The sequence below is a fragment of the Herpailurus yagouaroundi genome, unplaced genomic scaffold (genome assembly GCF_014898765.1).
Source record: "Herpailurus yagouaroundi ecotype Mexico unplaced genomic scaffold, PumYag 139, whole genome shotgun sequence".
NCBI lineage: Eukaryota > Metazoa > Chordata > Mammalia > Carnivora > Felidae > Herpailurus > Herpailurus yagouaroundi.
The window spans coordinates 69114862-69130643 of NW_024412394.1; the positions used below are offsets into that span (position 1 = coordinate 69114862).

The following is a 15782-nucleotide window of genomic DNA, read 5'->3' on the forward strand; positions in this document are numbered from 1 at the left end:
CCCGCCCCGTAATGTTTGTTTGAGAGTGAGCGAGCATGAGCAGGGTATGGGTAGAGAGAGAGGGAAACAGAAAATCCGAAGTAGGATCTGCACTGTCAGTGCAGAGCCCAACATGGGGCTTGAACCCATGAACTGTGAGATTATGACCTGAGCTAAGACAGATGCTCAACCAAATGAGCCACCCAGGTGCCCCCATCATTACCTTGTAAGTTCAAGGGCTGGCACACAAGCTCCAGGTTTGTAAGAGGAACTTCCTCTGTATTCCTTGGCAAAGATAAAATCTTGGATGCTGGCTTTTCCTTCTAGAAGCTTCATACACTGTCGCTGAACATACTGTTTAATTAAACTTATGTCTCTTGTTTCAAATAGCAGCTTTAGAGAACGCTCAAGTATCTTAAGAAAAAAAAAGGATACATTCATAAAGATAAAATATCTCCTAGTATATTTAATCACTGTTGCTATATTTTCTGGAAATATTTCTACTAGGAAATGACTGACATGCAGTGGATTTATGGAATGGATTGAATTTAAATTAGTTCTGGGTGGAAGTTCTGTATTTTGTGAATACTGGAACCAATATATATTTACTCATTAAGTTTGCTAATTTAGCTTAAGCACAATTCTACCCTTGGAGAAAGAATGCAGTGGATTTCTCTTCCAGGGACTAGTATTAAATAATATCTCAAGTTCACATAACATTACATATATAGCATAACATACTGACACACTGACAATAGTCCATCTATTATGCTTTTTATGCTCTTAAAAAACTCAGTGTGTAGAGTACTATTTCATTTATACCATTTATTTTTAGTTTGTTACAGAAGGAGTCTGGACCTGAGTAAATAAAAAATATAAAATACTATGGTTAAAATTACCGTGGTTGAGAAATTTAGGTAATTTATGGTACCACTGTTCAGAAATCTTTCTAACTTGTGTTAGTAACTCAGTTTATCTAGAATGGATTACTTATAAAATTTTTCCATTGCTAGTTTTCTTTATCCTGCTCCCTAGCTTTTGGGTGTTGTTATATGATAACATATCATCATCCAGGTGATAGGCAGGAAATTCTTGTCAAGTTCATGTGTTGTTTTTCAGTAATTGTGATAAAAGGTAAAGTGAGGGAAGAAGTCAGAAACTAAGGACTAAAATCAAATAAGTCGTTTTCATTAGAAATGAAATTCTCAAAATCATATAGTTCCTCCACTGATAGTTACATACAAAGAGACTAGAAGGACCACCTCATGTGTGTTTAAGCTAAAGAATCTGGTGAAAATCCTACTTATTTCTTAAAGATGAACACAAGATAGATAGACCTTACCTTAGAAACAGCAGGGCAGGAATCTCTTCTGACGGTTTCTATTCCTTTTGCATCAAATACCGGGTCCTTTTGATCCAGTGTTTCATACATGTAACCCACATACCTCTTTTTTGTTTGTAAGACACAGGGCAAATATACCTGTGATGGATTAACAAAACGCCTCTAAATAACCATTTTTCCCTACCATGAATATCTTATTTTTATGTCTTTTTCTCTCTGTGCTAATAGCAGAGAGCTCAATGTGGGGCTTGAACTCATGATCCATGAGATCATGGCCTGAGGCAAAGTCAGATCCTTAACCAACTGAGCTACCCAGGCGCCCTTTTTCTCTCTTTAACCAAATTAATCAAAAATCAATTCCAAAAACCCCCATTAAATATGGCTCAGCACCAATGAAATTCATGATATAAATTTAAACATAAAGCACACAAAATTAGTTAGTTGTCTTTATTTCCTTCCCACTCAACTCCTTTGTTTGCACTATCAAATTTTGTCCCTACTGCAACTGAGGCTACTCTCTCAAAAGTCTATTAAAAATTAAAAATCACTTTAAGTAACACTTATATATTTAAAAGTTATTAAGTACAAAATTAAAAGTTATAAGAGACTATATAATGAAAAGTCCTCATCCCCTAGCCCCTACTGTCTTTGACCTAGAGATGCTTAGAGGCATCCTCTATTGATTTCCTGTATAGCCTTCCAGAGATATTTATACATATGAATGGTAGCTTACCGTATACATCATTTTGTACTTTGCTTATTTTAATAATTTATCTTGGAGAATATTCCATCCTTGTACAGAAAGCTCCTTTTAGTTTGTAGGTATAGTAGTCCATGATGGGAGGATATCACAATTTATGTAACCAGTTACCTACTACTGTGGGTCATTTAGGATGTTTCCAATCTTTTGTTATTACAAATAGTGTTCCAGTGAATAATCTTGCATGGATTAATCTACTAAATTCCCTGAAGTTGAATTCCTAGATTAAGGGTCCAATGGACCTACCAAACTGGTCCTTTCTTCTGTCCTCAATTATCAATAATTATACTAAGTATAAAATGGTCTAAACATCCCAATTAAAAGGCAGAAGTGATCAGATTGGATCTGATCAAAAAATGAGACAAAGCAATAAACTACTAGAAACCCACTTCAAATACAAGGACATAAGAAAGTTAAAAATAAAAAATGGAAGATACACATGCTAACACTAATCAAAACAAGAGTGTTTTATCATCAGAAAAAAGTAGATTTCAAGACAAGTATTATCAAATATAAAAATAACAATTTATCAAGAAGATACATAATCCTAAATGTGTATGTACCTACAAAGAAAACTTCAAAATATCTGAAATAGAAACTGGCAGAACTAAAAGGAAGAAAAAGGCAAATCTGTGATTATATTTGGAAACTTCAGCACCTCTCCCTTAGAAATTGACAGGAAATCATTAAGAATACAGAAGGCTTCAACAACATCACTATTACCTTAACCTAAGTGACATTTATAGGACATTCCAAAAAGCTGGATACAGAAAGCTTTTAAGGTCACATGGGTATAATCACTAAGATAGACCACTGGCTGGGCCAAATGACAAATTTCAATAAACTTAATAAAAGCATTAAAATCATACGGAGTATCTTCTTTGACCACAATGGAATTAAATTAGAAATAATGGTATTATTTCTGGAATATCCTTAAATATTTGGAACTTAACACAAGTCTAAATGATGTATGGGTCTTTATCACTGAAACAAATGAATAATGGAAATACAAGATACCAAAAATTGAAGCTAAAGTAGTATTTATTTATTTAAAAAAATTTTTTTAATGTTAACTTATTTTTGAGAGAGAGAGGCAGAGAGACAGATACAGAATCTGAAACAGGCTCCAGGCTCCGAGCTGTCAGCACAGAGCCTGATGCGGGGCTCGAACTCAAGGACTGCGAGATCATGACCTGAGCCGAAGTCAGACACTCAACCGACTGAGCCACCCAGGCGCCCCAAAGCTAAAGTAGTATTTAGAGGGAAATTTATATCTTTAAACACTTACATTAAAAAATATTTTTTTAATATCAAAGATTCAAGCTTCTAAGTTAAGAAGACAGGAAAAGAAAAGCAAACTAAACCCAAAGTAAGTATAAGGAAGGAAAGAATAAAGAGTGGAAATGGAAGAAATGGTTCTTCAAAAAGTTCAGTAAATGGATAAACCTTTAGGTAGATGATTGTGGGGAAAAAAACAAAAAATTATCAATGTCAAAAGTGAAAGGAGGGAGATCACTAAGGATCTTACAGATATCAAAATGACATTAAGGAAGTATAATTCATGCCAACAAATCTGACAATCTAGGAGAAATGGACAAATTCGCTGACAACCACAAGTTATCAACACTGATATAAGAAAACCTGAATATTTCAATATTTATCAAGGATGTTTAATTTGTAATTAAAAATCTATAACCCACCCTTTCCCCCAATAAAATGTCAGGACTGGAGAGCTTCACTGATGAATTCTATCAACCACTTTTAAGAGAAATAATTGTACTAATCTTACATTTTTTTTTCCAGAAAACAGAAATGGGAATATTGCCAACTCATTTTATGAAACCAGCCCCCCCCCTTTTTTTGTCCCAAAGCCAAAGACAATACAAGAAAAAAACTACAATATTCATCATGAACCTATACATCACAATTCGTAACTAATGTTTATTCTCTTTAAGAAGTTTTGCAGTTTTTTGCTTTTATGTTTCGGTCTGTGATCTATTTCAGGTAAGTTTTCATGTCTGGTGCTATTTTCTAAGCAGGACATACTCTTCATTTTCGCCAGATGGGTTGTGTCCATAGTACCATACATGTACTTCATTCTTACTTTGTTTTCTAACTGTTCTCCCCATCTCTGCCCCAATCAGAATGCTCACTCTTCAGGGCAGATACCATATCTGAGTCCTCTTTGAATCTCTTCTATGACAATTCTTGCTTCAAAGTAGGTACTTTTATCCTTACCACACCCGTTTTCTTTTCTTTTTTTTTCCACACCCGTTTTCTTAAATCAACCATTTCTAATTCATACGGATCCTTCTTTCTCAGTATCTCCTGAATTGCTCTTTATCTTCCCTAGTTCAGGTTATACAGGCTGCATCCTGTCCTGAGCTTCTCCCCTTCCCAAACCATCTCGTATACCACTGTGAGACTAATCCTCCCCAAACAGCTCTGATCATGTCATGTTCTTGTTTGATACACTTTTCTGAATCAGGTTTAAACATTTTAGCTTGGTATTCAAGACACTCTACAATCTGGTCTTAAGTTTATTTTCTAGAGTTCTCTCCCACTACTCTATATTCCCATATTGTGCTTTTCCAACTCCCTATCCTCCTACATGACATTTTCTTCTATGCAGAATGACTGCAGCCCCATGGCTGCCCATGGAAATTCTAACCATTTTCTGAGACACAGTGCAATATTACCTCCTCATGGAAGTACTCCTCCATGGAGTCTCCTCATCCAGCCCAAGATGACATAATACCTCCTTTTCTTTGTGCTCTTACAGTGTTTAGGGAGACTGCTCTCATGATTATTGGCTTAGTGGGACTGTGTCTTATGCTTCTTTGCATTCCACACCTCTCCTAGCTTAGTAGCTTTTATATGGAAAGAACTAAATACATGTATGATATGGAAGGTAAAGTGAAAAGAGTCTAATAAGGTCCTTATGGCAGACTGTACTGTCCAAATAAATAATATCTGCCATTCCACATGACCTTACAATGTGATTCTGACATTCTTCCCATTAAGAGATGGGAATCTATGCTCTCTCTTAAATCTAGACAGGCTATGATGTGGTGTGACTTTGAGACTAGGTCATAAAAAACAAAACTGCTTTTGTCTATTTTTCTTTGGGATGTTCATTCCTGGAACTCGGTGCCATCATGCTGTGAGGAAGAACAAATAATCCCAGGGAAAGGCCAAATGCAGGTGTTCCAGCTGACAGCCCCAGCTGATGTTCCCAACAGCAGCCAGCATCAACCCCCAGACAGCAGAGTGAGCAAGCTTCAAGTTGTATCACCTTCAGCCATTAAGTTTCCCAGCTAAGGATCTAGACACTGTGGAACGGAGACATGCCATCCTTGCTGCACCTCTTCTGAATTCCTGACCCATAAAATCCGTAAGCATAATAAAAGAGTGGCTGTTTTACATCATTAAGTTTGGGGGGGGGGGTTCTGTTACACAGCAATAGTTAATTGGAACAAAAGGTTTTTTTTTTTTGAGAAAATTATACAAAACTCAGGGAAAATATTTTAAATACAACAATTTGTAGGCATTATACTGTTACTGATTCTGACAATGTATTATGCAAGACCAAAATCTCCATAAGGTATGTGAATTTCATCTGTTATTTCCAGTATTAATTATATTTCTCTTACCTTTTCAAACTTCAATTTCACTGGTTTAGGATTGGTAGCAGTTACAGCTTCAGCAATTTCCTGACCAATCTTAAAAGACTGCTCCTTAGTAGCTCCTTTCAGTAGCACAAACATACTAAGAGGGTTAAAAACGAGATTGTTGTAACAAAAAAATTTCATCAAGAGTAACTTTACTTTCCTGGATAATACCCTAATACCAAAGAAAGCCTTTTCGCCCCTTTTCCTTATGAAGTTGCTTCCTGTTTACGCTTTCTTGCTTTATCATACTTCCCTTGTATTATTACAGATTTTAAAAACATCTAATATTTCTAGTTTAGCTTCACACAGACCAGCTCAGCTGTCAGAGATGCCAAGAAGGTCTTGGGTCATTCCTAGACAATAATGGCTTTATATGATGCACCATTACATCAGTCATAAAATAAAAGAAAATGTGATTATAAAGAAATGAAAACTTTACTTGTGATATGGGAGGAAATTTCCTTCCAGAACCACCCAACTTAAAAAAGACACACATATATTTTATAATATATGTTCACTGAAGAAAATGTCAGAAAACATAAAGCACAAAGAAGAAAACAGCCACCTAATCTGACCATTCAGAAAATAGGCACTACAAACCTTTCTGTATATCTGTAAATCTCTTCTCCTTCGGGATCACAGATCAGATTGTTGGATAACTTTCTTCTTTCATTTAATTGTTTAATTAATTAATTCAATTAATTGTTAATATTTTCTCACACTGCTTAGTTCTTTTACATTATTTTAACACTTGTACTGTATTTCAATGTATAGATGTATCATAATTTAACCAAACCTCAATCACTGGAAATTTAGGTTACTTAAAATTTTTTTGCTAATATTTCACATATAATAATTTGGCACACCTCTGGTTGTATCCTTAGAACAAATTTCTATCAGTGAAATTTCTGGGTAAATGTATGCTCTAAAAATATTTTTTGAAAGATACTGTCAAACTGAATTCCAGAAAGAAATTTCTGATGTACAATTCCACCAGCAGTATACACAGGTCAAGACGGAAGGATTTCTGGGGTGCCTGAGTGGCTCAGCCAGTTAAATGTCTGACTTGGGCTCAGGTCATGATCTCAAGGCTTGTGGGTTTGAGCCCCATGTCGGGCTCTGTGCAGACAGCTCAGAACCTGGAGCCTGCTGGGATTCTGTGTCTCCTTCTCTCTCTCCGCCCCTCCCCTGCTCACATTGTCTGTGTGTGTCTCTCTCTCAAAAACAAACATTACATTTTTTTAAATTATGTGTTTTGTTAAAAATTATACCTCAATGAAGTTGATATCTTAAAAAATATTATTATAGGCTACATATATGAGATTTTACCCAGTAGTTAGTGGGTTTGAGTCCATCTATGTTGCTTTGGCCAGTTTTATTTGGAGCTAAGCTTCAAGACTGCTGGCCCAGATTAATGGAAACTTTTGATCACTTAACATAATGGAGGTGACTGTCCTACAAAAAAGAGAAAGACTGTTTTAAAATAAGTTTGTCTGTCACTGGTGCTTTTAATCTAGTTAAGTAACAATCATCTTTGGGTTGAGAGATCCAAGCACACATACAGAGTGTGATTTTCACATAGTAGGGCGTGAGTGGGGATATTAGAACAACCTAGAAAGCCTTTCTCAATTATACTCAGGTGAATTTTTCTAGAGATTCGGATTCTAGCTCCACACCACTCTTCTGCTGCCACTCTATATAAGAGCTATTAGCACTACTATAGAGAATTCCTATAACTGATGGGAGTAGGTCATATTCCACTAGGGTGTAGTAAATATGACTGAGACCCACTCTTCTATACATGAGTAGGAAAGGAGCAGAGAGAGGGAAAGAGAACCTCAAGTAGGTTCTGCACTGTCAGTGTGTAGTATGACGTGGGGCTTGAGCCCAACATGGGCTTGAACTCATGAACCATGAGACCATGACCTGAGCTGTAATCAAGAGTCAGACACCTGGCGTGCCTGGGCGGCTCAGTCCATTAAGCATCTGACTTTGGGTCAGGTCATGATCTCACGGTTTGTGTGTTCAAGCCCTGCGTCGGGCTCTGTGCTGACAGCTCACAGCCTAGAGCCTGCTTCAGATTCTGTTTCCCTCTCTCTCCCTGCCCCTCCCCAACTTATGCTCCGTCTCTCAAAAATGAACAAATGTGGGGGCGAAAAAAAAAGGGCCAGATGCTTAACCAACTGAGCCACCCAAGCACTCCCAGTTATATTTTAATAAAAAATATCATTTAATTGAAAAAAGAAATAGTGTGTTTATTATACTTTCTAAATGGACAATAATGCATAACTGCTTTAGAGACAGAAACACCTTTCTGTAACAGTAATTTTGATGCTTTGGTAACTGATTGCCCTTAGCTAGATCCCAAGATTCATAAAATCAGCAGTCTTGAAATCAGAAGGAGGCAATGATCATTTACCATCATCTATCAGATTTCCTTTATTCTGATCATGAGGCAACTGAGCCTCAGAGAGGCTAAAAGACTTGTTAATGGCCATGCACCGACTAGATGTATAGCTAGAAAGCAAATCCAGATCTCCTCACTCTCAAGAACTTTTTCACTTCACCAAGCATTATCTATTATCCCTAAAGCAGTATTTCTCAATCTTTTATCACTATTGTTCTCTCAAAAAAGTTAAAATTTATTTTTATTTAAAAAAATTTTTTTAACTTAAGATTTTTTTTAATGTTTTATTTTTGAGAGAGAGAGAGAGAGAGAGAGCGCGAGTGAGCAGGAGAGGGGCAAAGAGAGAGGGAGACACAGAACTTGAAGCAGGCTCCAGGCTCTGCACTGCCAGCATAGAACCTGACATGGGGCTCAAACCCACAAACTATGAGATCACGACCTGAGCCAAAGTCAGATGCTTAACTGACTGAGCCACCCAGGTGCCCCAAAAGTAAATTTAATAAGAGAAAGTAATTATTAAGAAATAAAATATTGTTGGGTGGTTGAACTTTGTAGGGCCAAAAATCCATTGTACTATCTAAGTGGTTTTGCTCCCTGAGAACCAATTTGTACCGGGTTAGGGTGATACTGTTACCATTGATAATGCATGCTCAAGAATGAACTGCCCTCATACAGTATATTTCAATTATCATTTGTTGAATGAATTAGTGAATGGAGAGCAAAAGTTCTAATAATATTGCAAATTCTTTGATTGGAATAATAAAATAACTGTGAATTCTGATGTAATGAGACAGTACCAGCTAGGAATCAAAAAACACTGAGTACTAATTTATGGCTCCAATGCTGACTAGTCAGGTGATCTTAGACAAGTTTCTTATCTTAGGGAAATGTGCTTTTAAGCAGCACATAAGAATATGCTTCTAAGGGTTCCCTCCAGCAGTGTGAAAACTGCTGACCTAAATAGCACCAAAGCGGTCTTTCAGTTCTGACATTCTGTGCGCCTGTTTTTTTGGTTTGAATTCTTAAAGATCTTATATGCTAAACAAAGATAACTACAATGAGAACCATGCCAACTTCTGATTGTGTGTGTCATCAACCATGACATGTATGACCCTGAATTAAACTCAACAATTCAATGTTTAACTTTTTCCTCTTCCCTAAATTTTTTGCAAGGAGCTCTGCTAACAAGGTACAAAACCATGTTCTAGTAACTTTTATTTTGCTAGACTACTCAGCAGAAGTGGTTTTACAGAGCAGTGAAATACTAAAGTCAAGCTGAAGAGTCGCTTTTGATGGAGAACAGTAGACACTATGGATAGCTGGGGCCTGGATAACTTGAAAGTATACCCACCTGTTAGTAATGAAACAGCTGCTGTATGAGGCAAGTCTCATTCAGCATTAATATGATTATGCTGATTATACATGCATTAAAGAACTGGAGAAGATTAAGTGCTCTTCAAAGATTACCTAGAAGCTATTTTTAATGATTAGAAGCATTATGTCCTACAGCTTCATTGGGCTGTAAGGTCATCAGAGGTCCTGAGGCAAGTGCTCTAAGCATGATCACACTGTGAATCTAAGCCTTCAATATGAAAAATATCAGACTCTAAGAAATCTGCATAATACTTATAATCTAGAAGAATTTATGAAGTCATACAAATAAGATGTTACATCAATAACTGGGCCCTAAAAAAATACCAAGGTAGGCAACCAAGCTGAGGTTATTAATTCAGGACCCAGAGGCAGTCCTATTCTTTGTCAGCCCATGGATGATGGACTTCAGGAAGTCTGTGAGCCCTCTGGAATCAAATGGAAAATTGTATCTGCCTACATGCACTTTTTGTAGAAGGTCAAAAATATTTTGGGCCAAGGAAAGTTAACCACTCATAGCTTTGGCAGATATCTTCCAAAGTTAAGATATGTATTTAAATTCACAGAGCTGAAGCTATATGAAGAATCATTTACATTAAGAGCTATTGTTTTTTAAAAAGACTAGACTAGACCCCTGTGTATACAGTTTTTTGCAGATCACTATCTACTTTGCTACCTGCAGGCATGCCATGGGAATCTCCACAAGTCTGTGGCTCAGGACACTTAAAATTTCTGTCTCTTAAGATCATATCTGGTAATTCAGGACTTGTGCTACTTCTGATCACAAGATCATAAGGACTGAGGAAGACTTAAGTAGAACTCTGTTTTTAGGAAAGATTACCCTTAAGCCATTTCAAACACTGAAATGAATATCTGAAGAGATGCAAAAAGACAACTATAAAGTAGGAAGTTAATTACCTGTCAGTATCTCCATATACAACCCTGGCACCCCATTTCTTGGTATCATTCACCAGTTTAATAGCTCGTTCCAAGGTCTCTCTGGCTTTGTGAACAATACTATCACCAACCTGTTGGTACAAACACATTGGAAGTAATTTCTTAACACAACTTAGTATATATCAGTAGACTTTAACATATAATACTTAATTTTCACTACTATTTCTAAATATGAAACAAGGAGAAAAGAACGTAAAAAAGAAAACAGTCATTAGTGTCATACTTCTTTCTACAAGTACTCATGAAGAAAATGAGGTGAAGAATATAAAGAAAGGAATCAATCGATATATAGACTCACCTGTGAGTGTATCAGTAAGTACAATGGATTATACTTTATACAAGGTATACAGTTACATCTGATTCCTGGAAGAATAAGTCTGGTTTATTCAAGGACTTTCATATATTTTTTTTTTTCCAAAAAATGTTTATTTTTGAGGAGAGAGAGAGAGCACACAAACTAGTGAGGGAAGGGCAGAGAGAGAGGGAGGCAGGGGAACCAGGTAGGCTCTGCACTGTCAGCACAGAGCCAGACACAGGGCTCGAACTCACAACCCGTGAGATCACCACCCAGGTGCCCCTCATATATGCTTTTATAACCAATTCAGAAGGAAATTACACTGTGTATGTGTATGAGTATGTGTGTGTATATCTTTCAAAATTTTTCTATTGGAGTATTAGGATAATTTCTTTTAATATCATTAAAGTTAATGGTGAACTTCAATCCTAGTGATTGGCTATACATAATTTTTAGATAATACAGAATATAATGAAAAATGTATAATTCTATGATGGAAAATATAAGTGTTCAATTTAAATCAAGTACACAGATATGTCTAACAAGAATACTTTTTTTTTTTTTTGAGTAATGTCTCCATCCAACATGGGACTTGAACTCGTGACCTCCAGATCAAGAGTTGCATGCTCTACCAACTGAGCCAACAAGGCTCTCCTAACAAGGACAGTTTCATTGGTGATTAGTGAGTTTAAACAAAGATCATGACATAATGACAAAACAAAAAGATGATAGATCTTGACAAATACAACAAGCTAATTATATTTTATAGTTAAGTAAATTAAGGAGACCAGCATAGGACTATTGCTTGCTTTATATATATATTAAGTGATCGCTACATCCAACGTGGGGCTCGAACTCACAACCCCAAGATCAAGGGTCACATCCTCTACAGACTGAGCCAGCCAGGTGCCTCCATTTACTAAACTCATTAAAACTAAGAGCTGGGGAAAACTTCCATTTGGCATAAATGGAGCATTCCTTTTAAAATTTTAAAGTAAGAATTATGCACTTTTTCTTTGTATTAAGAAGCCAACAACAGTTATAATGATCGTTCTCTTTTTACTGTAAAATTTGAATCACCTGAACTAAATGTAGGATTGAATAAGTGTTTAAAAGGCTCTTTATAGTTGCTTTACAAAGGAAATGTTAAATGAACAAAGGAATAGATTTAAACTGGTAGCAGAAACTTATTGGGTTTAAATTAAGAGCCATGAATTCTATTGAGACCTTTAGTATATCAGAAAACCTTGAGAATGTAAACTATATATATCCTGACACATTAAAAAAAGTCATGTTATCTAATTGAAACTCATGTTTGAATAAAATGGTCAATTTGTCATCTGTTGCCACTTTCAAAGCAAGATAAACTTTAAAAATATGTGATGGCAAATAGCTGGAAGGGTAAACCATCTAGTGCCAGAATCAAATATGCTTTTCAGCTACACACATAAGAATAAATACACAGGGGCGCCTGGGTGGTGCAGTTGGTTAAGCGTCTGACTTCAGCCAGGTCACGATCTCGCGGTCCGGGAGTTCGAGCCCCACGTCAGGCTCTGGGCTGATGGCTCAGAGCCTGGAGCCTGCTTCCGATTCTGTGTCTCCCTCTCTCTCTGCCCCTCCCCCGTTCATGCTCTGTCTCTCTCTGTCTCAAAAATAAATAAACGTTGAAAAAAAAATTAAAAAAAAAAAAAAAGAATAAATACACATACTGACCCTAAATGTCTGCCTCCTGTTACCTACTCTGGCCCATTTAAGTTACACCTGGAAGAACAGAACTCTTGTTCTTAAAGAGAACTCTTGCAGCTGTCCCGAAGACCTTGCATTGTGAAGGATTTAGTGGTGGGAGATGGAAGAAGGAAGGAGTGATAATTAAATTAAAAGTGATTCTGCTACTTTGTGCCATGGTTCCTAATTTGAACATTACTCCATTATAGGGCTAAGAGATTAGATTTAAAAAGAGGAAAGGAACTGGTTTTACAGTTTAGGCAATGGTTGGGATCCTGAAAAGTCATAATAAGAAAAATATTTAAGTACAAAATTTCTAAAAATAAGTAGAGTGTTAGTAAGAATGAGGAATAAAGGGAACTCTCGTGCACCACTGGTGGGAGTGCAAATTGGTGCAGCTAACATGGAACACAATATGGAAGTTCGTCAAAAAATTAAAAATAGAAATACCATTATGATCCAGCCATTCCACTACTGGGTATATAACTGAAGGAAATGAAAACACGAACTATAAAAGACATATACACCACTATGTTCACTGCAGCATTATTTACAATAACTAAGACATGGAAGCAACCAAAGTGGCCACTGACAGATGAATGCACAAAGAAAATCATCTGGAATGATACAGGTTTGAATTGTATGGGTCCACTTATATGTGGATTTTTTCAATAAATACAGTATAGTATTGTAAATGTGTTTTCTCTTATGATTTTAGTAACATTTTCTTTTCTCTAACTTAATTGTAAGAATACAGCATATAATATACACAACATACAAAATATGTGTTAATTGTTCATGTTATCAGTAAGGCTACTAATCAATAGTAGACTATAGTTAAGTTTTGGGGAGTCAAAAGTTATATGTGGATTTTCAACTCTGTGGGGAGGGTCAGTGCCCTTAATCCCTGCATTCTCCAAGTCTGTGGCTTGTCTTTTCACCATTGACTGTCTTTTGCAGAGCTGAAAATTATTTTAATGAGGTCCAGCTTATCAATTCTTTCTTTCTTTTATAAATCATGCTTCTAGTGTTGCCAAGTAAAAAGCCATTACCAAATTCAAGGTCATCTAGATTTTTTCCTATGTTATCTTCTAGGAGTTTTATACTTTTGTGTTTTATAGTTAGGTCTGTGATCCAATTTGAGTTAATTTTTGTGAAGGGTGTAAGGTCTGTGTCTAGATTCACTTATTTTGCTTGTGGATATCCTGTTATCTCAGCACCATTTATTGAAAAGACTATCTTCTACTTTTCTCCATTGTATTGCCTTTGCTCCTCTGTTAAAGATCAATTAACTATATTTACGTGGGTCTATTTCTGTAACCTCTATTCTGTTTCACCTAATACATTTGTCTATTCTTTGGCCAATACTACACTACCTTGATTACTGTAGCTTTACAGTAAGGCTTAAAGTCAGGTACTGTCAGTTCTCTGAGTTTACTCTTCAAAATTGTATTGTTTTTCTAGGTCTTTTACCTTTCACATAAACTTTAAGATCAGTTTGTTAATATCCACAAAGTAACTTGCTGGGATTTTGACTAGGATTGCATTCAATCTATACATCAATTTGGGATGAACTGAATTTTTTTTTAAATTTTTAATGTTTATTATTTATTACTGAGAGAGAGAGAGAGAGAGAGAGAGAGAGAGAGCGCGCGCGCGCGCGCACAAGCGCGCAAGCAGAGGAGGGTTAGAGAGAGGGAGACAGAATCTGACGCAGGCTCCAGGCTGTCAGTACAGAGCCCAATGCAGGGCTGGAACTCATGAACCGCGAGATCATGACCTGAGCGGAAGTTGGATGCTTCACCGACTGAGCCACCCAGGTGCCCTGGGATGAACTGACATCTTGACAATACTGAGTCTTCTTATCTATCAACATGGAATATCTTTCCATTTATTTAGCTTTTTCATTTCTTTCAACAGCTGTACAGTTTTCCTCATACAGATCTTATACATACTTTGTTAGATTTATAACAAATATTTCATTTTGTGGGGTGCTAATATAAGTAGTGATACAGTTTTAATTTCAAATTTCATTTGTTCATTGCTGGTATATAGGAAAGCGACTGACTTCTGTGTATTAACCCTGCATCCTGCAACCCTGCTATAACTGCTTATTAGTTCTAGGAGATTTTCTGCTAATTCTTTTGGATTTTCTATATAGAGGATTATGTCATATGTAACAAAGACAGTTTTATTTCTTTCTTCCCAATCTGTGTATTTTAAAAAAAATTTTTTTTTAACATTTATTCATTTCTGAGAGACAGAGTGTGAGTGGGGGAGAGGCAGAGAGAGAGAGGGAGACACAGAATCCGAAGCAGGCTCCAGGCTCCGAGCTGGCAGCACAGAGCCCGATGCGGGGCTCGAACTCACGAATTGTGAGATCATGACCTGAGCCGAAGTCGGTTGCCCAACCACTAAGCCACCCAGGTGCCCCGCAATCTGTGTATTTTTTATGCCCTTTACTTGTCTTACTGCATTAGCTAGAACTTCCAGTTCTTCTATGATGTTGAAAAGCAGTGGTGAGAGGGGTCATCCTTGCCTTGTACCTGATCTTAGTAGGGAAGCTTCAAGTTTTTCATAGCTAAGTATGGTATTAGCTGCAAGTTTTTTTGTAGATATTCTTTATGAAGCTGAGAAAGTTCCCCTCTTCCTAGTTTACAGAGGGCTTTTTATGATGAATGGATATTGGATTCTGTCAAATGCTCTTTCTGCATCTATTGTTAAGATCATGTGGCTTTTCCCTGCATGTGATGTGATGGATCTCACTAATTGATTTTCAAAGGTTAAACCAGCCTTGCATGCCTGGGATAAATCCCACTTGGTTGTGGTGTGTAATTGTTTTTATATATTGTTGGATTTGAATTGCTAATATTTGTTGAAAATTTTTGCATCTATGTTCATGAGAGAGATTGGTGTGTAGTTTCTTGTAATGTCTTTTCCTGGTTTCGGTATTACAATTATGCTGGCCTCACAGAATGACTTAGAAAGTATTTCCTCTGCTTGTATTTTTTGAAAGAGATTGTAGAGAATTGGTATAGTTTTTTCCATAAATGTTTGGTAGAATTTACTTACCAGGGAACCCATCTGGGCCTGGTGCCTTCTATTTTGGAGGTTATTAATTACTGATTCAATTTCTTTAATAGATAAAACCTATTCAGGCTATTTCTTCCTGTGTGAGTTTTGGCAGATTATGTCCTTTAAATAATTGGTTCATTTCATCTAGGTTATCAAATTTGTGTACATAGTATTCTTTTATTATCTTCTTAATGTCCTAT

At 36.5% G+C, this 15782-nt stretch overlaps 1 protein-coding gene across 2 annotated transcripts in view; it reads right to left on the bottom strand.

Moving 5' to 3' along the window:
- Nucleotides 1–15782, bottom strand: part of REV3L (REV3 like, DNA directed polymerase zeta catalytic subunit) — a 175268-nt gene that overhangs the window by 7554 nt on the left and 151932 nt on the right. For both annotated transcript variants that reach the window (XM_040474393.1, XM_040474394.1), the window contains exons 26-29: nucleotides 10449–10558; nucleotides 5735–5849; nucleotides 1322–1459; nucleotides 203–393 (exon numbers count right to left, since the gene is read on the bottom strand). In XM_040474393.1, the coding sequence (XP_040330327.1) occupies nucleotides 203–393; nucleotides 1322–1459; nucleotides 5735–5849; nucleotides 10449–10558 (554 nt within the window). The remainder of the gene's footprint in view (nucleotides 1–202; nucleotides 394–1321; nucleotides 1460–5734; nucleotides 5850–10448; nucleotides 10559–15782) is intronic.